Source organism: Stigmatopora argus, chromosome 23 (assembly GCF_051989625.1).
Source record: "Stigmatopora argus isolate UIUO_Sarg chromosome 23, RoL_Sarg_1.0, whole genome shotgun sequence".
In the NCBI taxonomy this organism is placed as follows: domain Eukaryota; kingdom Metazoa; phylum Chordata; class Actinopteri; order Syngnathiformes; family Syngnathidae; genus Stigmatopora; species Stigmatopora argus.
Window position 1 is genome coordinate 7897502 of NC_135409.1, and position 27873 is coordinate 7925374.

General features: G+C 48.0%; 4 protein-coding genes and 1 long non-coding RNA gene across 10 annotated transcripts in view; 2 read left to right on the forward strand and 3 right to left on the reverse strand.

Moving 5' to 3' along the window:
* Positions 1 to 15: 15 nt before the first annotated feature.
* On the reverse strand, positions 16 to 3098 carry tmem19 (transmembrane protein 19). The gene is made up of 8 exons (XM_077593277.1): positions 2868 to 3098; positions 2301 to 2448; positions 1897 to 2010; positions 1589 to 1726; positions 1442 to 1518; positions 1059 to 1236; positions 347 to 556; positions 16 to 274 (listed from the first exon to the last, which is right to left on the reverse strand). The coding sequence occupies exons 2-8, from the start codon at positions 2404 to 2406 to the stop codon at positions 114 to 116; spliced, it is 984 nt and encodes a 327-aa protein (XP_077449403.1). The 5' UTR covers positions 2407 to 2448; positions 2868 to 3098; the 3' UTR covers positions 16 to 113.
* A 3193-nt stretch (positions 3099 to 6291) lies between these two features.
* On the forward strand, positions 6292 to 16183 carry LOC144069177 (uncharacterized). Its single transcript, XR_013298401.1, has 2 exons — positions 6292 to 6367; positions 15762 to 16183. It is a non-coding gene; the product is annotated as an uncharacterized LOC144069177 (long non-coding RNA).
* On the reverse strand, positions 6544 to 16333 carry LOC144069171 (SLIT-ROBO Rho GTPase-activating protein 1-like). The gene is made up of 23 exons (XM_077594334.1): positions 15951 to 16333; positions 12677 to 12872; positions 12538 to 12592; positions 12333 to 12440; positions 12164 to 12226; positions 11893 to 12084; positions 11679 to 11807; positions 11398 to 11619; positions 11221 to 11322; positions 10923 to 11120; positions 10758 to 10842; positions 10652 to 10679; positions 10534 to 10567; positions 10402 to 10462; positions 10056 to 10133; positions 9854 to 9988; positions 9659 to 9764; positions 9356 to 9580; positions 9195 to 9274; positions 8942 to 9122; positions 8518 to 8652; positions 8112 to 8427; positions 6544 to 7896 (listed from the first exon to the last, which is right to left on the reverse strand). Exons 1-23 carry the CDS (start codon positions 16015 to 16017, stop codon positions 7501 to 7503), a joined length of 3192 nt encoding a protein of 1063 aa, XP_077450460.1. The 5' UTR covers positions 16018 to 16333; the 3' UTR covers positions 6544 to 7500.
* Positions 16334 to 17329: 996 nt separating this feature from the next.
* slc37a3 (solute carrier family 37 member 3) lies at positions 17330 to 25486 on the forward strand. 3 transcript variants are annotated; one of them, XM_077594344.1, is made up of 14 exons: positions 17330 to 17480; positions 17960 to 18109; positions 19553 to 19667; positions 19755 to 19847; positions 19920 to 20003; positions 20427 to 20572; positions 21368 to 21464; positions 21549 to 21633; positions 21701 to 21852; positions 21945 to 22086; positions 23093 to 23194; positions 23267 to 23466; positions 24414 to 24479; positions 24848 to 25486. In XM_077594344.1, the coding sequence occupies exons 2-14, from the start codon at positions 18033 to 18035 to the stop codon at positions 24938 to 24940; spliced, it is 1452 nt and encodes a 483-aa protein (XP_077450470.1). In that variant the 5' UTR covers positions 17330 to 17480; positions 17960 to 18032; the 3' UTR covers positions 24941 to 25486. The 3 variants fall into 3 exon arrangements, with proteins under 3 accessions (XP_077450470.1, XP_077450469.1, XP_077450468.1); XM_077594342.1 differs by lacking the exon at positions 17330 to 17480 and adding an exon at positions 17505 to 17796; XM_077594343.1 differs by lacking the exons at positions 17330 to 17480; positions 24414 to 24479 and adding an exon at positions 17504 to 17796.
* Positions 25487 to 27311: 1825 nt separating this feature from the next.
* The window catches only part of LOC144069175 (uncharacterized), a 34231-nt gene continuing 33669 nt past the window's right edge, over positions 27312 to 27873 (reverse strand). Inside the window, exons 12-14 of one of the 4 annotated variants that reach the window (XM_077594348.1) lie at positions 27754 to 27819; positions 27590 to 27671; positions 27312 to 27438 (exon numbers count right to left, since the gene is read on the reverse strand). In XM_077594348.1, coding sequence (XP_077450474.1) covers positions 27642 to 27671; positions 27754 to 27819 — 96 coding nt within the window. In that variant the 3' untranslated portion in view covers positions 27312 to 27438; positions 27590 to 27641. Of the gene's footprint in view, positions 27439 to 27562; positions 27672 to 27753; positions 27820 to 27873 lie in introns of all 4 variants that reach the window. The other 3 variants (XM_077594345.1, XM_077594346.1, XM_077594349.1) reach the window with 3 other exon arrangements.

Genomic DNA, 27873 nt, shown 5'->3' on the forward strand with positions numbered 1-27873 from the left:
TCCCATGAAAAACACTTGTTGATGCTTTTTGGCTCTTTATTTCCAACGCAAAAAAAGTCACAAAAATAAAATTCTCAGTTTCCCCACGTCGCTGCCGGACGTTTAACGCGGCTCTAATGCGGCCACAGGCCCCAAGCCAATCCGGGCAGGACCAGCGCCACCACCAAGGCGGAGAACAGGTTGATGGCGTTGTTGTCCAGGATGGGTTTGCCGCTGATCCAGCGTGTGGTGGGGGACTCGTAGCTCACCACCTTCCCGACGCCGGAGTCGAAACCTGCCCAAACGCCGTCGGCGGTCACCGGGGGGAACCTTTTGCGCCGAGTTTAGGGATGCCCGCGTCTCCTACCCGAGTACTGCATGCTGGCGCCCAGGAGGGAGTCCACCAGGGAGCCCAGCAGGCCGGCGGCACCGCCGTACAGCGCCACGGGCCACTGGGGGTCGCACAGGTGGAGGTCGCCGATGAAGAGCATCTGCGACGCCAAGTAGGCGACGCCCACCGCCAGCCCGCCCAGGAAGCTGGCCGCCAAGCCCACGTAAGTCACGCCACCGTTGGTGCCTGCAGGCGAGAGAGGCCGGTCACGGAGGGTCCGTTGCCAGCGGGATGCGCCGCAAAAAAAAAAATGGAGCGGCGCTATCGCTAGTAGGTAGGGAACCTATGGCTCGGGAGCCACATATGGCTCTTTTGATGGGTGCATATTGCTCTACGCTAACCTGTGAGGTACCAATGGAAACTGCTGGTGAGAAAGCGCAGGAATAGGAACATTACGTTGGTATCATAGCATTGACACTACCTCTACTATCATATTTTTTTCTTCTGTATGGATATTCTCATTGAAACTCATTGATTAGCAACAACATAACAATGTTGTCAAAAGAATTCAGTGACTTTTTGTACTTTAAAAAGTGGTGAAGTGACTAAAAAGGCGCACATTTTCATTTGTGTGCATGGCTCTCAAGGATTAACATTTAAAAAAATATGAATTGTTGAGGGCTCTTTCCATCAAAAAGGTTCCCGACCCCTGCGCTAGTCCGTGGACAAGGGCGCGCCGCGTCCTCACCTTCCGGGACCTCCCGCCAGGTGGTGATGAGCCTGGGCCGCGAGGGACTGAGCACGGGCCCCACTTCCGAGGCCCAGGTGTCGCCGGCGCTGCAGGCCAGCGCCCCCAGCAGCGACAGGCACATCCACGAGGCCGTGTACTGACGCCCAAAGTCGATGGGGATCTCGCCAGGGCCCACCTGACGCCATTTCCACAACAACATTGGGATTTAGATCTCCACTGCGTAATTGGGATCGAAAGGTTTTGACGGCCCACGGAATTGGTCAATGGTTCCGGTTTACTATACTTCAAAAGCCAGCGTGTGGACTCATGAGCGAGTCAAAAGCGAAGAAAGAAAGTACCGTTTTTTTTAGTTTCCTCCCCCCTCTCCACTTTGCGCTCACCTCAATCATGTAGAGTAGCGCCAGCTGCGTGGGAACGCCTCCATTGCAGAAGACTTGCACCCAGTTTCTCTGGCCACCTGCCGAGAACCGCAGGTTCTCAATCCTCGGTTGTGTGGTGCTTTTTGTTTTGTTTTTGTCCTTGCTCACCTTCTTTGTAATCGGCGTCAATTTTCTTCTTGTGTGCGCAGCCCCAGCGCGTCAGCTTGGATGAGGTGAAGAAAAAAGTCAGCAGCGAGCAGAAGAAGCTCAAGTTGGCCATGCTGAGCACAAAACCCACCAGCAGAGCTGCCGGCAAAATGCAAATGTCGAAGTCATGGAGTCATAGGGAAAGGAAAGAAGTCTATGCTATGCAACAAGTGCAATCAGTGAATTGCAGTCCGGTGCTTGTGCTTTCAGCACAGATCCCGTGGGTTCCCATTTGACGCGACCGAGCCACGTCTCGGCCCAATCCTAACCTCCGAGCGCCCCCGACCGGTCCAGGCTGCGTCTCTTGACCGCTCGGATGCTCAGGACCAACGGCACCAGGATGGAGAAGAGCCATCGCCACGGCGACACCGGCTGCAGGGTCCCTGCCCGGCGCAGGCGAGAAAACAGACACGTACTGGCGTGACAAAACAACGTTAAGGGAAAAACCACAAAGTAGTCGCACTGCTGAGTATCATGTGATCGGAAAGCGTGAACTCCGCGGTGGGCCCAGATTCCCATCAGTGGCCCTTTGTGTGCGCGCCACCAATCCACTCGCCGTGCCCCGTGATCAATCTCCGATGATTTGGCATCATATGCTTTAGGCCTGAAGAACCGCAGGAAAAGGGGGCGGGGTGCGACGGCGGGGGCGCCGACTGTTCCAGGCCTCACTGACCCGAGTAAGCGCTGAGGGTGAGGGAGAGCGTCCAGAAGAAGAGCGAGAGAGCCAAAGTGGCGCAGAGCAGGATCATGTCGCTCATCATCTTCAAGCTGTCCTTCATCAGGAACCCGCTGCCCTCAAAGTTCAACTCGTAGGGTGGGTGCTGAGGAAGAAAATGGAACAAAATGTTTTCACCGCATGCCACAGTCAAAAGGGAATTAAGGTTTAAAAAAAAAAGAGAATTTTGCTGTTGATGTGAGACTGTGTCGACAGGAGATTTGTTTTTTTTTGTCTGGGGGATAAGCCGTGCTCGAAAAGTAACTCATTGCCCTTAATCTGATCGGCTAGAGTTCGTATAACACAGCATTTTGTGAACTATCCTTAATTTGAGATTTAAGTAGTTAGTACATGCGGACATACGATGTATTATCTTTCAAAACATACATTCAAACAATGCAATTTGAACATTTTACCAAGCATTTAAATGTCATCGATGCCAACGACAACACATTAAAAAAATCGTAATAATAATACACAGCGCAACCTCTTGTTTTACTCACCGCAACCTCTTGTTTTACTCACCGCAACTGATACTAGTCATCGTCACTTTTTGTTCGTCTGGACACCAAACACCAGCGAAGTGCGCGTATAGGGGAAAACAATTCGAACGTTTTTTAAAAAAAGAAGAAGGGGAAAATGTAGAAAGTTAAAAAAGAAGGGGAAAAATATGTTGATGCGGATTGCAGGAGTGAGCGATGACAGCGGCACGCCTCGTCGGAAGTCAGTGGGCGTCACTTCCGTTACCATCCAAATACGTATACAGCGTGTTGAAGTCGAAGTCCGGACAAATTAGTAGCAATTATTTACACGCACACATAATTAGCAGAAATGTAGTTTTGTGATGGAATACATTTTGCATGTTAACGTCTCAAGTTTAACTTTCAAATTGAGCAAACCAAAAAAAAATATTTCGATTTAAGTCATATTTGAACGTTTTTTTAAAGTGAAGGAAATATTACTTCCCAATTTTTTAAATGAATTCTATTCTAATAATATCTTAAATATTCGGTAACATAATATTCTAACCCTATACAAAAGAAGAAGATTCCTATGTTTGTGAATTTGACCGGGCCTTTTTTGATGACGACACAAGACGCTATCTTCGCTTCCTGTCGGGTGAGTTTACAGCCTCTACCGTCGTAGGTCCTGCCCTCTACTGGTACAACAAGAATACATTCGGTTTCTATTTAAATGGATGATTCAATGCAGGTCGTGTAACTCACCAACGGAGGACTTCAATATTTTCGTATTTCGTCTTAGTTTAACATTTCAACACGTTTCCACTGAAAATATGTGCCATGGATAAAATCAAAATAAAGCAAAGTGACGGCAGAAATTTAATTCTTGACCATTTCGGCCGTTTCAATATCCCTAATCTTTAGTTTAACTTTAGTTGCGTCTCCATTTGTTTTAGTCATTCACGGCCCATTGAATGAGTGCTCCTTTGCACACAATCCAAAAATCAAGATGAGGAAGGGGTGTGATTTATCCATTTGGATCCACCACTCTAGTTGAGGCTTTATAATGTCAACTCTAACCGCTTCAGCATGAAATATGCTTTTGGGAGAGATGGCAAGACAGATTGATTAAGTAAGTTGGTCACATTTGGACACTTGCTCTGAAAAACATCGAATGTATCGCTCCAGATGTTGGAATGGCGCATTTGATACCCGTGTTTATTTTTGTCTTATCAAAATGGCAACTGGTGTGCTTATTTTGATGCCTTGGTGCTCGGTTATTACTGGCGACAGTTGTGTAAGAGTCACATCATTATCACAAATAATTGAATGAAACCTTCCACCTATTGGTGGCTAAATTGAACCAGAGTGAGGATGCTGGTTTTGTCAACATTGTGAACACAATTGAAAGCAGTTCATTTATTGGCAACGCCAGGCAGACCAACGTAAACAAATACAGTAGCATGTATAGTACCCACCTCCATCGATCTGACGTCAGAAAAGTCACTTCTTTTTTGTAGACGAGCAAATTCCACGACTAGAACCGCGTGGATGGACTCCGGGCTTCCGTGGGCAAATCTAGGATGCGACAAATTGGCAAGCGTGCTCTTCTTCTCCGCGCCAAACCAGCATTTTCACCTCCTGTCCGGTGTGTGTCTGTCAGCCGCTTCCCCATCTGACTTTAAAAGCGAGTGCGGTTCGCAAGGCCGTCCCGTTGCTATGGCAACGACGGCCGGCTCCGGTGGATGGAAGATATCAGACTGGATAGGGAGGATGGAGGCGTCCACGTTGCTCCCCAAAAATGGACCCCAACCCTCTCTAAAAGTCTCGAAAAGAAAGACTTGGCTGTCGAGAGGTCGACGCAACCTCACGCTGACATTTTCCCAGTTAGCACGCCGTGTTAAGCGTGGAAAATGGCAACAGCGTTGAGTATCAGCGCCGCCAAAGGGCCACAATGGGCGCCTTATGCCGGCCCGCAGACCGCGGGAGAAATTCTTAGAACTGGAGGTCGCCACTCAATGCAGTTTGATATCAGATGGAATCCGTTGCACTGGGAGAAAGATTGGAGTGTTTGTGATGCACCTTCCCTCAACATTCCAAACACCATTATGGCACCCATGATTGCGGTTGTTTTCTTCTTTTTTTAAACCGCACTGATGTAATCGAAGGAATTTTCCATTTAAAAATGAAGAGAAATAACATGTGAAAATATAAAGGTACATTCCTACTTTTATTTTCACCAGGAATCGGAATCAATAAGCGATAACTCCTATCTTACCTAAAGCAAAGTGGTGTCAGTTTAGCAACTGGAAGAAGAAAAAATGTACAGAAAAGATAGGTGATTACCTTCTGTTTATCGAACACTTTTTACTTTTTCAACAACACACACCATTTATTAATCATTCATTTATTACTGTTATTAGCACCTAATTTCTTCAATAGCTCCCAAACCATTTGACCTATATCATACCTGTCAACCTCTGCCGATAACTGCCCTTATAAATGATTATGATTCCCCTTACAAACCCCCCCCAAAAACCTTACAAACACCGTACGATAACTGCCCTTATAAATGATTATGATTCCCCTTACAAACCCCCCAAAAACCTTACAAACACCGTACGATGTACGGTGTTTGTAAGGTTTTTGGGGGGTTTGTAAGGGGAATCATAATCATTTATAAGGGCAGTTATCGGCAGAGGTTGACAGGTATGCTATATAATCAACGGCGTCATTTTATTTTCTCGATTTGTGACGTTTCACGGAAACAATCTGCGCCTCGAAGTGCGTGATTTGGCGCTGCAGGAGGAGATGAAGTGCAAAAAGCAGAGTCAGAAGGTTGTCGACTTGAGTTGTCATTTATTTTGGAATATAAATACGAGACATTAAGATTCCATTTGGCTATATGAGCTCCGGCGACGGAAGCTCCAGTTTCAAACACTTCAACACCGACACAAGAACAATTGTTCCTCTTTTCACATTCAAAGAAGAACCCAATAAAACTCAAAAGCCGGCATACCAAACCCCCTAACCCTTACCCGAATACCCCCCCACCCCCACCCCGCAGACGCACCAATGGAATGATGCTACATGCCGAGTACATAGCCTATCCTACGCCGGGTGCAAAAAAAAAAAGGTCACGGTGGGTTGATGGCGTGCTAAATGGAGCGGAGCTTTGAAGGATTTCTTTCATTGGGAGTGCAGTGTGGATGGGGCGGAGCCCCAAAAGAAAGCCAACTTTGATCCAAAAGGCACTTTCACATTCGCACTCTGACATTCGCTGTGCTGCTGTTCAAGTGTTCTGTGTGGGGGGCCCCCCCCTCGGAGCCCCACCCTGTTTACATCCTGTGAGTTTTTTAAGGTTAACTTGTGACTTTAGTGCAGGGGTTCTCAAAGCACCGGGGGGCCCGGGGAGATAAGGCCATCCCTCCAAAAAATGGCTCCTTCAACTTTTTTTTTCCCCTCTCCCTCCCTTAGGTGGCGCTGGAACCTAAACGAGGAAGAAAAGGACGCCGACTCCTGGTGAGGAAATGCACCCAATGGACTCGTTACAATTTGCTGAAGGTAATTTGCCAGCTAGTTGGACCTTCTGTCACATTCCGTGAATTCTTATCACGTTTTTGTTTTTTTTGCCAATGGTCCTGATGGACCCCCAGAGGTCTCGGAACCCTAGTTTGAGAACCTTTAGTGTAGCGAGCAGGTAAACTAATTGACACACACACACACACACACACACATACACACACATACACATACAGAGAAAGAGGCATGCCCGTGATCCAATTTGTTGGGACACTCCAGGCAAGTGGCAAAAATCTAAAGTGTTGGACTAACCCAAGGCAAGCAGTAGACACCCCCAAAAAGTTCCATCCAAGCATGGCACCCTGTACGAATCGACCCCCCCACCCCCCGCACCCTTAAAGAAGAAGGCTCTTAAAGTTCCTACGTAACATTCAATAGACGAACGGTCGCTAAAGACGTTGGTTCGTGAAGTAAATAGCCAGATGTTTGTGTTGGCTCCTGCCGTCAGTGGCTTTTAGCAGCTGAACTCGGTTCAAAAAAACAACCAAAAATAAACAATTCCCAAATAAATGGGAAATATCAAATAGGACAAATGGCATAACGGCCCCCCCGTACGGCCACACATTCACTGGACTAGAACTATTGGCATCGTCTCATCGCTGGGAAAAGCTTCTGTACAACAAGTAGTGAAAACGACAACCGGACAACACGGAAATCGTTATTAGGATGTGGCCGATGCTGAAGACGTCGTGATGTTTTGGCAATAATTCCAAAAAGTGGCCGAGAAAATCCAAGGCGACTTTCCATATTTCGCTTTCCGACTGTTTAGCTTACTCAAAAAGAGGCATTTTCAATCACTTTCCTCTCCTCCCAATTTTTAGGGGTCGCAAAAGAATTGGGGCTTGTTTTGTTGTTGTTGTTGTTGTTGTTGTTGAAGTGACTCAACTCACCTCAAGTTAATCTACCCTTGTCATGATCGTTTCAGTTCATCAACAGCTCTTCAGCATTCACATTTGGGCTCATTTCTACACAAATGGCATTCTCTACGATTATTATTATTATTATTATTATCATTATTCATATTCTCTTATATTGGATGTGGAGACACATTTCAAACCCTCATATAGTCCCTACCCTTAAAAGGTCTTAGCGGTACCCTGTCGTCGTGCGTGGGCTCACATGGTGCACGTTTTGTCAAGAGGCGGGGCCAGAGGCGGGGTGCTGCTCTTGGCCGGCACGGCCGGTTTGGGCCTCAGGGCGGGGGGCCTCGACGGGACCCGGGCCCCCGTCGCCGCCGGCTTGAAGCAGCCCGTGGCCTCCGGCGAAGAGTCGGACGCCCGGAGCGGGGGACCCGGCGGTCCCGGCAGGGGGCTGACGGGGCTCAGGGGGCTCGGGGTGCCCGGCGTGCTGGGAGTGCTGTGGGGGCTGGGCGACTCGGAGGAACAGGGGGCCGGGGGCCCGTTCTTCACCTGCTCCAACGTGTCCAGGACCACGTCCGGAGCCGGCCGGCGAAGCTGCCGCTCGCAGTGGCGGAGGTCCCCCAGGGCCGCGCTCACCGTTTCCTCGATATCCTGTGGGTGGTGTCGGAAAACCCATCATGGGGGCGCTCTAGCACGGCGCTCTAGCACGGCGCTCTAGCACGGCGCTCTAGCACGGCGCTCTAGCACGGCGCTCTAGCACGGCGCTCTAGCACGGCGGCGCTCTAGCACAGCGCTCTAGCACGGCGCTCTAGCACGGCGGCGCTCTAGCACGGCGCTCTAGCACGGCGCTCTAGCACGGCGCCTACCTGAGCCAGCGCGCAGGGATCCGCGCCCCGAACCCAATGGGAGTCGAAGCCGGAGCGTCGAAGCGGCGCCTCCTCGGACCTCCTCAGCGAATCGCGACGGGCGACGCTCACGTTGACGGCGGCCGAGCGCCGCCGGTGTTCCGGGCTGTCCAGGGGCGGCGTGGGGCCCTGGCTCCGCCCCAGCAGCAGCTCCCTGGGGCTGAAGTGACCCGTCACCGGCGGGGAGCCGCGCTCCATCGCCGCCCCGTTGCCGTGGCAGTCGCCGGAGCGGCCCAGGGGGCGGCGAAAGAGACCGTCGGTCCTCTTCCTCCTGTGGCTGTTGCAAAGGGGGTCGGGGAAATCGTCAACGACCGGGCGCCAATCGTCGGGATGACCCAAAACAAAACGGCGAGGCTGCGAAGGTGACCTGTGGTACGCCTCGGGCGGCCGGACGTCGGTGGGCGAGCGCAGGTCTCGGACGGACCTCTTGTCCTCGGTGCTGCTGCTCCCACCGCCGTCGCTGTCGGCTTTCTGACTCGACGTGTCGGACGCCGCGTCGCCCCTAAACGCACAAAACGCCGTCAGCCGGAAGCTACGGTCGACGACGTCATCGAAGAGAGGGCGCTCCATTCGAAAGCTGCCCGCCCCGAGTGGAGCCGTGGTGGACAAAGCGGTATCTTCCCGAGAGCGATTGAACGTTTCTTGTGGCGAAATGCCGGTTGCCGTGGTAACCGCAGAGCAGACCGGAGCCATCTGTGGGCGCACGTGTGTGTGGGGGGGGGGTGCTTATCTGGAGTAGCGATCGGGGGCGAGCTAAGGTGACCTCGGTTCGGCGTTTTCTCGACACTCGCCTGTCACGGAGCGCCACGTACTGATGCGGCACCAAGCCCCGATTGCCGTCGTGCCGCCCCTCCCACCAATCGTGCGAGGCCCGCCGGTAGAGCAGCAGCACGGCGCCCTTTTTGAAGGAGAGCTCGCGAGCCGACCGGCCCACGTAGTCGAACTTGGCCACCGCCTCCGCCGCCTCGCCCTCTGCCAGAGAGAGGACATTTTTTTTCCACTCCCTTTTCCTCCGGACACGAGGGGTGTCGGGCGGCCGCCTACCCTCGTCGCTGGTCTGCGTCTCGGTGCCGGCGTCAGGCTCCGTCTCCTCCAGGGCTCCGGGCTCGCTGAACGGACTCTCGCTGCGTGGGGGGGGCGGAGCGGTAGGAATGACACGGGCACCGGGCGCCGTTCCTACCCGGACCGGCCTCGCCGTCTCTCACCAGTACTGCTCTCCGGTCATGCACGTCTCGTAGAGCGGCCCGGGCAGCTCCTTGGCGTCCGGGAAGATGCGCTCGTGGTGCAGGATGACCGTCTTGATCACTTCGTTGACGTGCGCCTGACAAGCCACCTGGTCCAGGGCCTCGGGCGTCGGCAGCAGGGTGGGGCCGAACACGATGGCCAGGTTGCCCGCGTCCATCATGTTCTCGTCGCTGTACTTGGACAGGCTGGGGGGGGACGGGAAGCGCCAGGTTGGGGTTGCGGCGGCGAGCGATGGCGGCGAGAGACGGCGGAGTGCCACTCACTGATTGAGGAAAGCGAAGAGGTAGCGCATGACCACCAGCGTGGCCCTGGGAACGCCCAGGAGAATCTTTTGGACGCACTGCGCTCGCTCGTAGAGGTTCTCCATCCCTGTGCGGCAAAACAAGGCGCCATATTGCATGATTGCCGGGCGCTCCATTTCCGCTTGGGGCCTCGCCGCCACTCTGGCGCGCACTCACGGACGCAGGCGATGAGGTCGTTGAACCTGTCGCTGGGAAAGAGCGGGTTCTCCAGTCCGCGGAAGTACAGCTTCAGGACGCCGGCCACCGAATTGATGTCGTGGTTGCTCTCCTCGTCGATCAGCGGGTCGTTCCCTGGGCGCCAGACGGCCCCGTTAGCGCCCCGTTAGCGCCCTCGCTCGCTCGCTTGGCGGACTCTCACCTCTCTCGAAGGTGTTTTTGATGTCGTTGACCTCCACCTGAGAGCCCGACACCCGGAATATGCCTTGATGCTGAAGACCTGTGGAGTAAGCGCAGTCGCTAGAGCCATTGTTCCACGGCGCCACCTGCAGACTTTCCAGCGATTACGCCTGACAAAACCTCGGCTTAGGACTCGAACCTCTGCGAGTCTCTCGCTCCGCCCCACCGTGAGCCGTTTTAGTAGGTGGGGGCTGTACACCTTTGATTTGATTGATTGATTGACTTTATTTGATAAGGGACGGCACATATTCATGAACACATTTATACTCATGTAAATATGTAAGATGGTTTCCATCTTTAGACCGTACCGTGCAAGTTGATGTACCGGATGCAGCTCTCTACCAGCAGAGGTATGGCTTTGCCAGAATCCTGTTCACACGGTCGGCGGCCGTTAGCCGCCGCGCCGATCCCGACGGTTCGGCTTTTACGGTCAACGCTACCTGGTGCTTGCTGTGCGAGTTCTTGCGTCCGCGGCTGCAAGACAAAAGTTTTGCGTTAGAACGGCGTCCGCCCCGTGACGGAGCGCGATTAAAGGAGCGGTACAAGTGAACGTCTTGCCTGGTGGTGAGGAGCTCCGCTTTGTAGCCTGCCGGCGGCGAGAAAGGAAAAGACGGCAAAGTGAGTCCTCCTTCTTAACATTGGAGACAAAGACCTGAACAAAGACCTTCCGCTATGGCTTTCTTCAGGATGTCGTGTTTGGCTTGGAGCTTGGAGACCAGGTTGCTTCCCTCCAGGTACTCGCGGAATTTCTACCAGACAAAAAAGGCCGTGGAGTCAGTCCCACCTTTTCGTCCTCCTCCTCCGGCCCGGGCGAACGCCGGCGTCTCACGGTGAAGTAAAAAAGTTCCGTCTCTTGCTGGTTGGCTCGTCTCTTGGCCAGACTGGGTTTGTTCAGGTAGCCGTCCGACACGCTGGACTTGACCGACTCGGACGACGGGCTGTGGGCGAAGCTTTGCGAAACGTCGTAGTCGTCCAGGACCGTCATGTCTTGCAGCGTGGTCAGGGTGGCCCCCCACGTCTTCTTCACCTGCGGACCGAACCGGGATAGGCGGCGAGGTGGCGGAAACGGCGAAACCGGCAAAAGCGGCGAAACCGGCAAAAGAGGCCAAAGCAAGCGGCGCGCTGACCTCTTCGTTCTCAATTTTGAGCGACGCCAAGCGCGTCTGCAGCTGCGTGAGGCGAAGCGCCAGTTCCGCCTGCACCTGAGGCTGGGAAGCGATCTGGCTCACCTGTCGACGCGCCGACGCCAACGTCAGGCCGGGGGTCCGACCGAAAGGGGCGGCGGCGGCGGGCCGGAAACCCACCGCGTCGCCCATGTGAGCCTGGAAGCTGAAGCGGGCCGGGGGGCAGAAGGCCGCCGGGTAGAGACCCAAGAGACGCTGGCGGTCGCGAGCGGGGTCCAGACCCTCCACGGCGCCTTCCAGGACCTCCAGGCCGGCGCGCCTGGACGCCTCCAGGCTGAGTTCGGCCGACAGGTACGTCCTGAGAGCCCGGCTCAGACTGGCGTGGTACCCTAAGTCACAACACTGACGGCGGGCGCCCGTCAAAAAAAGGGGTGCGGCTCGGCCGGAGGCCGTCAACTCACGTCGATGATGTCGGGCAGGTCGTGGATGTAGTACTTGAAGACCGAGGCGTTGGTGGCCTCCAGGGTCAGCAGGTACTCGTTCCGGGCTTTCAGCGTCTTGACTTTGTTCTCCGAATACTTGGCCTTCCTCTGAAGCCGCCCCGACGAGGCCGACAAGGGCAAAAAATCAGAATTGTTTGACGGAGGAGCCACGGCGACCGGCGTCCATCGGCACCTTCTCGCGCATTTTTTCCATCTTGCGAGCGGCGTTTCTTCTCTGGTGGCGTTCCTCGATGCGCAGACCGAAGACGGGTTCCGCCGCGCCGCCCGAGCCGCCCTTGGCCCGGCCTTCCAGGCGCTCGGCCTCGCGCAGTTTGGTCTCGGCGTTGATGGTCTCCACGTGGTACATGTGATAGCTCTTCATCACCTGGCGGAGGAAGTGGCCCTTAGCTTAGCGGCGAATGCTCTCGCACGCCAAATTGGCCGCCCGCCCGCCCGCCACTCACGGTGTAGAGCTCGTTGAGGAGCTTCATGAGATCCTCTTGAAGCTGAAAGACAATCTCCTTACTCTGAAGGAAGGAGCGGCAAAGGGTTAGGAATTTTGCGCCGGTCCATTGACCAATCACGTCAGTCCAGAACGAAGATGATGGGCTGGACGGCGAAGGGCGGCCTGACCCTCTTGAGGAGGCGGGCCGAGTCGTCGCTGATGTGCGTGAGGCGGCTGATGACGTTGTTCAAGTAGAGGTCGCTGAGAGTGGCGTGGTCCTTGCTCTCCCTCCTCACCTGAAAAAAGTTCAGCCAGGCCACGCCACATAGAGTCAAAGTGGCTCGCCACGCCACTCCACGAGTCAAACGTCAACCGCCGGCGTCTCAGGCTCACCTGGTTGAGCAGCAGGTACCAGCAGTTGACGGGCGACAGCAGGTTCTGGTCCTTTCTAGAAGAAAAGGACAAAAGCAGGGGCGTGGGGCGCCGGATCCCATGGCGAGAAGCACTCGCGTGGCGGGCTGGGCTTTCTCACTTGTACTGCTGGTGGTCTTTGGTGCTGCGCGTCTTGGCCATGAAGCGCTCGGCCAGCTTCTCCAGGTTCCTGGAGTACTCGGTCTCGATCTCGGCCTTCTTGCGGAAGAAGTCCTGCAGGTCCTGGAGGAGCTGGACGCGCATCTCCGTCTGCTGCTCCAGACAACGCTGCTGCTCCACCAGCTGGGCTCGCACATCTGACGGACAACAAATCTTTTGGGCCTTCTTTCGCCACTGTGTCGCTAACAACAGCTAGCAACAATGGCCATGAGCAGTTTCACTGAGCCGACGTGTGAGTGTAGAAGAGTTTGGATGTACATGCGCTGTCCCTTTAAGAAGCAACGTCCGTCAGGGTCTTAAAGTTCTCCAACAAAAAACAATAAAAGTCGGGGAAATTTGGAGCTTTTCTTTAGCCTAATAATTACTAGGGCATTAAGTATGACTAATTAGTCATTCGCAGTTTGTATTTAGGGAATTTGAGCAATGATTTCAATGGTAATTATCACTTACCTTCCGGGCGACCAAAAGACCGGCGACCAATCGACCGTGTACCGCCAAGGATTTCCTCGCGCTCGCCGCTTGAGCGCAAACGCATTTTTTTTCATTTATTAGCACTTTTTTTTTTCTTTTAGCAACCTCACACATATTTTCAAAATGACCATCTGAGGAGCGCCTCGGACGTTCTGTTGTCAGAGCGACCATCGCTGGCGCTCATTGGCTGCCACTGACGGCCATAGACGTCCCGCTTGCGCTAAACGGCGAGTCGATCGTGGTCGGCGAACGAGCTAATCCTGCCGGCGTCCGTCTCGGGAGTCACCTTGGAGCGGATCTCATTAGCATACCTGTCAACCTCTGCCGATAACTGCCCTTATAAATGATTATGATTCCCCTTACAAACCCCCCCCAAAACCTTACAAACACCGTACGACGAGTCGTACGGTGTTTGTAAGGTTTTTGGGGGGTTTGTAAGGGGAATCATAATCATTTATAAGGGCAGTTATCGGCAGAGGTTGACAGGTATGCATTAGAAATACGGCGGAGGGAGAAAAAAAAAAAGAAGTGAGGAGCGAATACATAATCAAGCTTCCTCCCTCCATCCCTCCTTCACACGTTCGCATCCAAACACACCGAGCAAAAATCCTCAGGGAGCCTCTCTTCCCCGATACCTGTTGTCTAGGCAACCGCTCGGTGTGTGAAGCACGTGACGGCGAGGGAATGCGATCCCGAGCTCCCGCGTTACGGCGCTTAGACAATGACAGCCAGGAAGGGCGGCCTGTCACTTCTCAGGAACGGGATTTGAAATGACTTTTAGCTGCCTTACCTCGGTTAATGGCTTCCGGTTTTAGGCGCGCTATTGAATATTATATGGATCTGAAAAGCCATAGTCAATCCGCCGAGTTATGATTTGATCATTTTCCTTTTCTACTTGCGCCATTTGCGCTTTGCTTCTCAAACGTGACCGTTTTGCAGCCTCTGAGAGCTTGTAGTTTTTTTTTTTCTTTAATCTTTTATGGGTTTCTTTTTTGGGGAAACTTGGTCAATATTTTATGAAGGTCAATTCGCAAGACGCGTGTTTTTGCTCGCTTGCCAACATAAGAAAAAAAAAGGGAACGATGGTTGGTATCTAGAAAAATTCCAGTATCGGTTGAGTCGTTTATTAAATTGATGACATGAAAACTTTGGAAATGAAAGTGTCGGGAAGGTTTTCGTTGTTCGTGGGGGGGTGGGGTTGCCATGGCAATGCGGTCCAAGGGCCAAGATCCAGCCAGACTTCATCCCAATTCTTAATTTAGGGAGGCAGCGTGGCGGCCTACTCGTCTGAACTTGGCGCTTTGAATCCCCCAAAATCACGTCATCCTAAATCAGGGTTAGGGAACCTATGGCTCGGGAGCCACATGTGGCTCTTTTGATGGGTGCATATGGCTCTGAGCTAAAATATGGAAACCGGTGGCGAGAGAGCCGAGTCCCGAACACACCAATAAGAACGTCACGTCGGCACTGTGGCATTGATTGATTTGTTTTCATGAGTCTTCTGCATCTATTCTCTCATTGATACTCATTGAACTCATTGATATTCAGTGATTAGCAACAGCATATTGTTGTCAAAAGAATTTGGAGACTTTTTGTACTTTAAAAGTGGTAAAATGAGTCCAAAATGTGCACATTTTCATGTATTTTGACTTTTCAATTCGGAGTATGGCTCTGAAGGAATAACATTTGAAAATAGGAATTGTTTATGGCTCTCTCTTTCAAAAAGGATCCCGGCCCCTGCCCTAAATCATCTACGAGTTCGAATGAGAATGGAGATGACCACGGATTGGTCCTCAGGTCACCCTTTTGTGTGGAATATAGGCCAACGACGGAGCGGTCGTCAATCAATGCCAGCGCGGGAACGCCGACCGCACCGTGCTGGCCCGCATCCGCTTTCCCCGATTAATGGCGGGCGAACAAAAGACACGGGAGGCGAGATGTGATTGCCGCCAACGTGGTGGGCGTACTCCATCTGGCCGCCGGCGCCAGTAGAGGTCACCTACGGACGTGTACAACCTGCGCTTATTAGTAGAATGCCCTCTTTTCCAGACCCCCCACTCCTCCCCTTAAATTCAATTACTACCACGACGACACACTGGAAGAATTAGTGTCTCTCTTACGAGCGCAAACCGTCCGACGTTTTGTCACACAGATTTCGATGGCGGCTTTCTGTATGTTCCCCGGCGAGACATTGCCCCCCACGATGAAATGGCGCAAGCGTGCCGCTTCGGGGGAAAGCTGTCCTCTCAGCACTACGGCGGCGCACCTGTGCACGCATACCCTCCCGCTCTCTACCAATCAGGACGCAGGACCGGGAGGCAGACTTGAGAGGCACCTAGTTACAAGAGCTTCGGGTTCGGAGGTCGGCGCGAGCGGTCGTTCACGCACGCCGGCGCACAAAAGACCCTCGGCCTCCGTTCGTCATACGTCCGTCGAGGGATGCTTCAAATCCAAGTGAATGTTAACGAGAAATAGTGGGAGGTGGCCGCGGTGGCGAGTGTCCTAATGGTGACATTATGAACGCGTCCTAGCGGTTGTCTTTTCTTCTTCCGAAGGGCCAACGACGGACGGAGGGAGGCCGGTGAGCGTCCTCGGTCCTCCGTACCCTCTTGGCAAAGGCGGCTGACCCCAACGACCCCCAACCCCAGACGGCCTCGCCCCCCGAACGCACCTCCCGCTCGATGCAGCACCTGATGTGGTACGCGCGCACGCCACGCCGCAAGACTCCCTCCCTCCCGCCTTACCTTTCACTTGACTCTCGTAGTCGGCGAGGATCTCTTTGTCCTTCTTGCTCTTGTTGGAGTTGGACATGATGCCCCCGTAAACACGTCAGTACATTCGAAAATATTCGAGGGATGAAAGATAGCAATCAAAAAGATATTCCCCCGCTTGGTTGGCCCACCAGCATGCTCGCCGCGTCCACGCAGCGCTGCCGCAGCTTCCACGCTCGCGATGATGAGGAGGAGGAGGAGGAGGAGGAGGAGGAGGAGGAGGAAAAAGAAGGGGAGGAGGAAAGCCAGGCGGACGGCAATTAGCCGGCGTGGCGAGCGCGCACGTCGTGATGCACGCGCCCCCCGCCCGCCCGCCAGGATGACACGCAGGGGCAACACGCATGTGCACCCGCGCGCTCTGGCGTGAGGGGTGATTGACAGGTGGATGGCCGTGGCCGCAGAGGTGACGGACAGATGACGTGGCGAGTGAACTCATCCGGGGCCATTGACGTCCCGGTGGAGTCGGTGGACAGGTGTCAAAAGGCGGCCCCGGGGCCACAGCCGGCCCACCGTGTCACTTGGTGCGGTCCACAAAAGTAAATCGTGAGTCGACTTCATGTTTCAAGCTATCGTTCAAATGAAGAGCATAGATAAACAGAATCTATATATATATATATATATATATATATATATATATATATATATATATATATATATATATATATATATATATATATATATATATATATATATATATATATATATATATATATATATATATATATATATATATATATATATATATATATATATATATATATATATATATATATATATATATATATATATATATATATATATATATATATATATATATATATATATATTTGGGGGGTAATCAACATTTTCTTCAATTAAAAATATTATTTCAATTTAGGCTGCCCTGTGGAAGAGTGGTTAGCGTGTCAGCCTCACAGTTCTGAGATCGAGGGTTCAGTCCCAGGTTGGTTCAGACCCAAGTTAGCATGTTCTGCCGGGCTTGCGTGGGTTTTTTCCCGGTTACTCTGGTTTCTTTTCCATATCCCAGAACATGCTGGGCTAGCTGGAGGAACACTCTAAATTGGGATAGGGTCCAGCCTCCTCCGCTGAATTTCTTGAGCTCCAGAAATTTTTCAAATTTGAGCCACATCACAAGCTACATGATCAAATAGTAAAAATGAAAAAGATAGAAGTGACAGATAAATACAACTATTTTAATAATCAGACCAAAAACTGCCACCTCATCAAAATCCTTCAAACACGTGTTTAAAAAAGTAAAACAACGATTTAAAACATGTTAAGCTGCTAATTGTATATTTTTGTTTGCATTTTGGCAGGATTGAAGTTACTAATGTGTATAATTTTAATTACAGAGTACAATTCGCGCATTTGGGTGTAATTTAACTCCCAGCCGGAAGGTGGCGGCAGCACCCCAACCAAGCGTGTTCTTGAAATGACGTCATATGACAGATGTTTGTGGCCGAAGTGAACAACGAGCTATCTTAGGAAACGACAAGCGGGGAGGTAAGAACACTCGCTGTTTTCCTGCTAATTCGGCAACTAATAGTCATTTTACTCGATTTATGGATACATTTTCCCAGGAAAAAAATCGCTATCGAGATACTGTATCTGTGGCAATATTTAAAGTCACCCACAAAGACACGAGTGTCCGAGTTGGAGCTAAATAAAGATAGTAGTAACATTTGTTTGAAAAGAAAAAAACAAGTAAATACAAAAAAAACAAATATTACTTATCTTTTTTAAGGTTAAAAATAATGAAACTTCAGATTCGGATTCAAAAGTATCAAGAAAGCAGGGAATTTGTGGTGTTGCGTTCAAGGTACAACCGTGCATTTTAATGCTCCCACTTCCGGTAGATAGCGAAACGCTGAATATACCATCACATTGAAGTTGAAGATAATGTCAGCGTTTGAATAGTGACTCCCCTTTCCCCCCCCCCAAAGTCTGTTATTTGTTTGTACCACCTTGCTCCTCCTTCCTAGCACCCTGAAGATCCCTACTTCCTGGAACCTGAAGATCCCTACTTCCTCGAACCTGATATTCTCCTTCCCTGTGATGCCTCCCTCATGCTGTGGCTTCTTGTCACAGTACACCCATCATCACCTGGTTGCATTCCTCCTCACCTTCTTTAGGTAATGACTGCAGTGGCGGTCCATGCATTTTCTCGTAGCGCCTTCAACGAATCAATCCAACCCTCAAAAACTATTTTATGGCTATAAAACCGTGACTGCAGCTACAGCTGCAACACATACAATATAATCAATGCACAAAAATGGGGTAAAATCCACTTCCTAGCAGCATTTATTGATTAAATACAAATACTGGAGCTTTTCAGACATTACAACCGGGCCAGGGAGGAAAAGACAGCGATGGACGTCAATGGCGAAACGGCAAAAATTGCACTAAAATGGGGTAAAATCCACTTCCTAGCAACATTTAGTGATTAAATACAAACACTGGAGCTTAAATATAAACACTGGAGCTTTTCAGATATCAGAACCGGGCCCACAATTGAAATATTATTTAGGAATATAGCCATATTTTACTCACCAAAAATCATTTTTAACTGTTCACAATATCCATCCTCCTTTCTTTCTTCCTTCTTTTCTATCGCCATTGAAGCTAATGCTGAAAGTCGAGCCTGTCCTGTCGTATTTCTGGCATAGTCCGTCTTGAAAATGGCTTTAAATCAACACAACAATATATTTGCTTGTGCAGCTAGCTCCAGATACAGTTTGGTAGCTAATCATAGTTGGTGAAAGCGATGACGTATCCCTCCGCCTGCGACAAGGCAATGACGTATCCCTACGCCCGCGACAATACATTGTGGTGTTGCCAACTCGAAATCTGATTGGTTAAAGCAACAGTCTTATCGACGCTTGTTTAATGCAGCAAAGCCTGCAGAACTGATTGTGAAGGCCTTGAAGAAGATTTCTGACCCTGGCAACAAATAATGGCTTAAATGTGATTGGTTAAATGCTTCAATATGAAAACACACATCTGGAAGCAGTGCAACCAGGGGGAAAAGCAATGAAAGGAAGCTAACAGACAATTTGAAATTATTTAATAAGTATTGATGGACAAAATATAATATGATTCAGATATTTCTATTGGTGAGTGAGTGAGTATGTATAAAAGATCCACTTTTCTACCTAGGACCTGCCAGACACATTTGCTGTCAAGCAGGTTACGCATGCTTTTTTTGGGTGGGTGGCTTAAGTGCATACTTTTGGAACTATGTGCGAATGGATGTCAGGTATTCGTGTGGGTCAAAGGTCCGAGAGGTGGATATTGTCAACATGCTGTTAACTCTGGTGCCGAAAAATTGATTTTTTTTCTTCTTCTTTTTATTGCAGATGTATGTTTCGTTGTTTATTTTAGACCCGCTGCGCCTTTCTTTGTTCAAGGTCATTGTCGTGTTAATGTTTATTATTTGCGAGTCAGGGCGAAGCTTAAATACATTTCCTGGACCGTTTCCTGTTTTGGGGCGTTCAAATGAAATCTTTTTTTTTTTTAAATCTAAAATAGAATCTTGCTCAAAATATATCCATTTTTTTTTCTCCCCCCTGTCCCAGCTACGTGTTCCTGCATGCGTCCAGGAAGACGTTTAGCAATGTGAAAGTGAGCATCTCCGCCCAGTGGACGCCTTCGCCCCAAAATGGCAGCGCTCCCGCGTTCTCACCTGGCGAGGTAAGTCTTTTCTCTCCAAAAGAAAAGAACAAAATGTGTCGCAAATGACAAACAAACTGTTATTTCTCTTTTGTTGTTTTGCATCAGACGTGGGAAAAAAATCATCTGTTTGAGAATGAAGAAGAGGCGATGCTCTTTTTGGGAGCCCTGGATTCCATTTTTCTCTTTTCTTATGCTGTGGTAATGCAGATTTACGGTACGTTTATAAAGTTGGGAAATGAAGGATGAAAATCGTATGCTTCCATCACGCAGGGTTTGTATCTGAGCGGGGTGATTGGCGATAGAGTCAACCTGCGCTATGTGCTCTGCTTTGGCCTGTGTGGTTCTGCTGCTGTGGTAAGCCAGCATTTATACTTTTATTCTGCACGTAGAGTTGTTGCTTTTATTAGTGATAGGTTGATTTAATAGGTATACTTTAATATAATATAAAACAATATAAGGTTATTGATAGATCTGAAAATACAACTTCAGGAACAGGTTAAGAAAGCGTGAGATCAATTTAATAGGAAATAGGTTTATTACCGGACTGCAGGATGGGGAGAGAGCTCGGACAACTGTGACGTTGTCAAGTGGTCGTGCGTTATCCTATTGTGAGGACATTTGTGTCTGCATCAATTTGGGAATATTTTGAAGGGAAGACAAAATCAAATAACCCTCGATATTGACTGAAAGTAACTTTTAAAATAGCCCATTTCCTTTCCTCTACCTGTTTTTACAACCGTAACAAAGGCCTCCATTTTTTTTAAATAATCTTTTCAGGGCTTCTTTTTCGGCACGTTGACCGAATGGCTCCACATCTACAACGTCTACCTCTACTGCGGCCTTTGGGTGCTGAATGGCCTGCTGCAGTCCACCGTCTGGCCTTGCGTGGTCGCCGTCATGGCCAACTGGTTCGGCAAAACCGGGTGCCTGCCTTTCTTCACTTGAAACGCCGCCGGGGTGCCTGTAAAGACGCTGTACAGTGGTACCTCGAGATACGAGCTTAATTCGTTCCTGGACTGAGCTCGTATGTCGATTTTCTTGTCACTCAAACGAACGTTTCCCATTGAAATGAACTAAAAACAAATTCATTCGTTCCAACCCTCTGAAAAAACAGGATATTGGATTGGAAAAACATTTTTATTTGTTCTAATTCGCCATCTATTAACCAAGTAACAAATAACTAGTGGTTTAATATTACTAAAATGTGTTTAATAGTACTAAAATTATACGGATTTCGAAGGGGGGAGGGAGAGAGAGACGGACAGGGAGGGGTGGGGGACTTTTTGCACGGCAACACGCTCGTAACATAACAAATAAATTTAAATGAACTTGGATTATGATGCACAACAGCATTCCAACGAGAATTACTATATAGTATTCGCCATTCGCACTGACTAACAGCAAAAAAAACACTGAAAAAATGCAACGCTCCGCCCAATGCTCGCAGAGACATTACAAAGAGGGAGTTGCGACCAGAGACATTAAACGAGGGAGTTGCGGGGAGAGCGACAGTGCCCATAATGTTTTTATGAGCAGCATCTCGCGTCCGCTGTCTTCTCGTATATCAAAATTTTTCTCGTATCTCAAGATAAATATTTGCCCCAAATTTGACTCGTATCTCAAATTTCTCGTATGTCGGGCCACTCGTATGTCAAGGTACCACTGTATTTACTTTAAGAGGTGGCGTGCAAATCTAACACTCTAATGTTTGTGTCCAGGAGCGGCTTCGTGTTCGGCTTGTGGAGCGCCTGCGCCTCGACGGGCAATATCCTGGGCGCCTTTTTAGCCTCCAGCGTGCTAAAGTATGGCTACGAGGTAAGGAAGGTCTTCTTCGAAAATCAAGACGCAAAGTCTCCATGCTCAAAGCCGCCCGCCCACCGTGCTGCGCTCCCTTGCCAGTATGCCTTCCTGGTGACGTCCATGGTGCAGTTCGCGGGTGGGGTGGTGCTCTTCTTTGGCCTGCTTACTTCTCCCAACGAAGTCGGTAAGGGACGGGAAAGCCCTCCGTCCTGTTTGCCACCGGCGTCCGCGACTGATGGCGAATTTGTCAGGTCTGAGCACGGAATGTCAGACGGAGCTCGACACGGACACGCACAGGCCTCTGATAAACGACGAGGAGGTCGAAGGTCGGGAAGAAACTCGGCGAGAGACGCCTAAAGCGGTCGGCTTTTTACAAGCTTTCTGCCTGCCCGGAGTTCTGCCGGTGAGCTACCGTTTTTTTTTTGACTGACATTTAACCCTTTCACGTGTGTGAGTGTATTTTTTTTAAATAATTATTATTTTTGTTTTTTTCAGTACTCGCTGGCGTACGCCTGTCTGAAGCTGGTGAACTATTCCTTCTTTTTCTGGCTTCCTTTCTACTTGAGCAACAATTACGGGTGGAAGGAGGCAGAGGCGGATCGGCTATCCATGTGGTATGATGTCGGCGGCATCGTCGGTAAGTCTAGTAATGACGGAGGAGGAAATCATGCATGAAATATAGAGTGGTAGCTCGACATACGAGTGCCCCGACTTACGAGCAATTTGAGATACAAGTTTCGGGAAAATATTTATCTTGAGATACCAGACAAATTTTGATATACGAGCAGACAGATGCTGATCATAACATCATGGGCACTGTCTTTCTCCCCGCAACTCCCTCTTTGTAGTGTCTCTGCGAGCACTGGGCGGAGCGGTGCATTTTTTTCAGTGTTAAACACATTTTAGTAATATTAAACCACTAGTTATGTGTTACTTTGTTAATAGACGGCGAATTAGACAAATCAAGCATTTTTTTCCAATCCAATATCCTGTTTTTGGTGTTTTTTCAAAGGGTTGGAATGAATGAATTTGTTTTTAGTTCATTTCAATGGGAAACGTTCGTTTGAGTGACGAGAAAATCGACATACGAGCTCAGTCCCGGATCGAATTAAGCTCGTATCTCGAGGTACCATTGTACTGTGTTCAGAAAAATAGGTACAGCTTGTTAGCATAGATGTCTTGTTTTTTTTCAGCCCAAAAAATCCCCAGAATAATATGTTTTAGTTTTATATCTAAAATAATACTTCTATTCGTGTTTTTTTTAGTTAAAAAGGCAAGTCTTAATTGCAGTGTATTCCAGTGGCCACAAGGGGCAGTGTTCGGTAGTGCGAGTCTTCAAATCAAATCAAATCAAAAGCCTTTATTGTCATCATACACAGCTGTGTATAATGAAATTGGTGGTGCTACTCCACAAAGTGCGTTTTCCCAGTAAATAAACATAAGTAATATATAAATATGTAAGAAGTCAAGTCTTACTAGGGGGAGGGGTAAAGGGAGGACATATTATTGTAATGGGTCTGTTAAATTATACTACCAAGAAGGTTCCAAATAATATTCAATAGACATTTAAATTTGTTAATGTTATGTTACGAGCGCGTTGCCATGCAAAAAGTCCCGCCCTCTAATTCTTCATTTTGGACCAGGTGGAACTGTACAAGGCCTGGTCACCGACTTCTTGGGAAAGCGATCGCCGGTCATCGCGTTAAGTCTCGCACTCGCCATGGCTTCTCTGGTGGGCTACAGTCGTAAGTAGTGGCAGTGGGCGCCTTTCCGTTCCAAAGTGGCGACCCGCAGCGAGCACTTTTGCTTTTTTGCAGATTCGCCGGATGACAAGAGCAGCAACGCCGCCTTGCTGGCTCTCACCGGCTTCTTTATCGGAGGTCCGTCCAACATGATCAGCTCGGCCATATCTGCCGACTTGGGTCGACAGGACGCCATCCAGGGCAGTCGGGAGGCTCTGGCCACAGTCACCGGCATTGTGGACGGCACCGGAAGTATAGGCGCTGCTGGAGGACAAGTAGGTCTTGATTTTTAAACCAAAGCACGGAAGTACAGTGGTACCTCGAGATACGAGCTTAATGCGTTCCGAGACTGAGCTCGTATGTCGATTTTCTCATCACTCGAACGAACGTTTCCCATTGAAATGAACTAAAAACAAATTCATTCATTCCAACCCTCTGAAAAAAACATCCAAAACAAGATATTGGATTGGAAAAACATTTTTATTTGTTCTAATTTGCCATTTATTAACAAAGTAACTAATAACTAGTGGTTTAATATTACTAAAATGTGTTTAATAGTACTAAAATTATACGGATTTTGAAGGGGGGAGAGGAGGGGGGTATTTTGCATGGCAACACCCTCGTAACATAACATAAACAAATTGAAATGAACTTGGATTGCGATGCAGACACACTCAAAAATTAGTTTAATCGAACCTTACACTAAACTTAATTCTAATTTTGTTTGGCATTTTGATGCCTTTCTTCTCCCGGGTTGGCTTTATTTGCCCCGCCTCCAGCCTGACTTTCAGATGCAACCTATCGAGGATTGTTTGCTTTTGTATTCCCTTCAAAATATTCCCAAAAAGATGCGTACAAATGTCCTCACAATAGGATAACGCACGACCACTTGCCAACGAGAAGTAGTCTATATAACTCTCGTATTAGCGATCGCCTCGCCATTCCGCACTGACTAACAGGCAAAAAAAACACTGAAAAAATGTAACGCTCCGCCCAGTGCTCGCAAAGACATTACAAAGATGGAGTTGCGACCAGAGACATTACACGAGGGAGTTGCGAGAGACGGTGGCCATGATGTTCTTATGATCAGCATCTTTCTGCTCATATATCAAAATTTGTCTGGTATCTCAAGATAAACATTTACCCGAAATTTGACTCGTATCTCAAATTGCTTGTATGTGGAGGTACCACTGTATATTCATGTGTTCACTCCTTTTCGTAGTACCTGGTGTCCCTCATCGAGAGCAAGTTGGGCTGGGTGTCTGTGTTCTACTTCTTCGTGGTCATGGTAAGGAACGGAAAGCCCGCCGAAAAATTCATCGTTTTAGTCATATTAAACCACTAGTTATTTGTTACTTTGTTAATAGATGGCGAATTAGAACAAATCAAAATGTTTTTCCAGTCCAATATCCTGTTTTGGGTGTTTTTTCAGAGGTTTGGAACGAAAAAATTAGTTCATTTCAATGGGAAACGTTCGTTTGAGTTGCGAGAAAATCGACACACGAGCTCAGTCCCGGAACGATTTAGCTGGTATCTCGAGGTACCACTGTATGTCAAGATGGTATTTTTCTAACGTGTCAGTGGAATTTAATAGCAAAATGCAGACATTTTTGGGGTAAAGAGCGTTCGGGATTGAACACGTTCTTCACATTACAGACAGGAGGAAGCATTGTGTTCATCTCGCCCCTGTTTCTGAGGGAAGTCCAGGCCATGTGGAGGGATCGGCAAACCCGCCATCACCAGCTCTGAGACAATTGACTCCTTTTTAACTCTTCAACGCTGTCGCCGACTTCCCGTCCTTCCTTCACCACCTTGGAAAAAAATTGCCGTAGGACGTTGTCGTCTTTAAAAAAAAAAGACTGTGATGACCGCAGAATTTGCCAAGGCGCAACCAGCCTAGCATTGTACATAACAGCAGAAATTATTGTAAATACTTGAAACTTAATGCACTACTGTGTTAATGGAAGAATTTGCAGTTTGAGGTTGCACATGCAGGAATAGATGAGGTAAAATAACGCACTGTAATAGTGAATGTGTCAAAATCCAATTTCAAAAAAGGGTGTTTTTTTTTTGCCCCTGAGATTATTTCCCAAACATTCCGTTATTGAATCTAACTTGTACTTTCAGTCTTAAATGTTTACTACAAGTTGGCAAGAAATAGCACTCGCCATTTGCCATTCATGCGGGTGTGGAATGTGGTACTATTTTATCTTTATTTATATACACATTTCAGCTCATTTTAATGAGTGCAGTTTTTTTGTTTGTTTGTTTTAAATAAATGAAGGTTGGAAGATATAGTAAGGCTTTTTTTCTTTAAAAAGCGACATAGTATAGTAAGGCTTTTTTTCCTAAAAAACGACATAGTATATATAGTAAGGCTTTTTTTCTTTAAAAAAAACGACATAGTATAGTAAGGCTTTTTTTCTTAAAATACGACATAGTATATAGTAAGGCTTTTTAATTTGTAAAAAATGACCATGTATAGTAAGGCTTTTTTCTTTAAAAAAATGACCATGTATAGTAAGGCTTTTTATTTTTTTAAAATGACCATGCAAAGTAAGGCTTTTTATATAAAAAAAAACAAAAACAGAACACACTCTTTTACAGCATCAAGACTACAAAAATGGCGACTATACTACGTAATCTTCCAAACATGGACATTGAGTCGGGAGGACAAATCACCTCCTATGGGCGTGGTTACGCCCATTGGTGACGCAGGTGCGTAAATTATGCACATGCGCAGCATCGCGCCCCTTGGCTCAGCCATTTGCATGCCGTCGGTCGAACGACTAGCACCCAAACGAGGTAAGCCCTAGACTAGAGCAATTTACTGGCCTATGTGCATTTTTAACACCCTACCGGGAGATTTTTTTAGGAATCAATTGAGCCAAAACGCCAACAAATCTGTTAGTTTATTGCCAGGTCGAACACACCGTCGACATTTCAAGTATGGGCTCCTTGGCATGTCACTAGCTAGCTTAGCATGTCACTAGCTAGCTTAGCATTAGCCTCACGACATTTGACTTCAAAAGTATTTTGTCCGTATTCTCTCCATTATTGAGTCGTGGGGGAAGACTTTTCATTTTATCAAACAAAGCCGAGATATCAACGGTCAGTTTGCCAGGTGAAGGTGTGTTGAATGTAATGATAGTTTTCACTGCGATTGCTAAACGCCCTTTTCCAATTTGCAATTCTGTTTTAAAACAAAAATCATTTATGCAAAAATTGTCAAGCCGACTTTCGCCTAACTTTTAACATCAGTCTGTATATTGAATCGCTTAGTCTGGAAAGGCGAAATTAGCACCGAGCATTCACTAACTTATTTTCATTCTTTATCTTGATCATTTACTTGAAGATTTCTCTTTCCTGTAATAATTGTTTGCACTTCCCAAATAGCTTGGTTCAATCAAGATGCAGCTATTCCCGTGTGTCCAGAACCATGCACACCCTTGAGGGGAGAGGAGACTGGGCCAAGGTATCAAGGTAATACTAATTACAAAAAAACACCTAAACCTATCTGTTGAATATCCAGTCTATTTATATGATAACTTTTGCTCTATTTTTTTGCATGCACCAGGTCCATGGTGATGTCCAGACCCTGGAGGACCAGGTGATCTTCCCAGGTTGCCCACTTGAAGCTGATGCATCATCTCTGAACTCTGCTCTGAGGTTAATATATTGTAGAGTATCCAAGTCAAAACATTCCAATCTCACATTATTTTATTGACTAAAGTTGCAATTTACTAACCCCCCCTCTTATTTTATAGGTGATGTCCCGATCCCTAAGGTGAGGAGGATTCCTTTTTTTTTTTCAATCAGAAATTTTAATAAAAGAGATTTGAGTGTCATTTGTCTTTGTTAAAACACTTGGAGAAAAAAGACCCCAGACCCTCAATGGTCTTTTTTTTCCTTTTAATTTTTGGTGTTTATATACTAACTTTTTTATAATTTAAAAAAACTTATTTTTTTTGCCTAAGTCTTTTAATGTTGTCTACAGGTGAACACCAGCTACAACAATCAATGTGATCCTAAGTGTGCAAATGTATTTCTTTGAATAAAAATTCTAAAACGTCATGTTGCTTGCATTCCTTTGCTATTTCTATGAAGAAAAATACATGAGTATATTTCAAGGGTTTTATTTTTCCACAAAATTGGGTTATTGAGAAGTTCACAAATTGTCCAGCATAAAGATGACATGGTGTGTCCATCCATTGATGAAAATTCTCTTCTTGGCACTGGATGGAATTCTGGGGAGAGAAAAAGAGGGTCAAAAAAAATAGACTAAGTCCAACATTAAAAAAAAAAAATTTGACTGGACGCCAGTTAGGTCAAAAGATGACCAAAAAACAATAACACTAAGTTAGGTTTTACCAACATCAGATGTGGTGGGAGATGTACTGGATAGGGGCCCTCAAGATGTTGGTGTCAAAGGCTGTGCCACACTCCAAAGTCACCTTTCTTTAGCGTTGATTTGGTGGACCTTGAAGAGAAGCAAAATAGAGTATTTTTAGTACACATGACATGAAAATAATAAATCAAATAACCTGAAAAACAGGTCTTACGTCATACACGACTTCTTTGGTCTTGTAGATTTGGACAGCTTCCACCATCACCGTGGCTTTAAACCTCTGCAAAACACCACAGCATGATTATGTCAAGGTACTATATATTGAAACATTTCA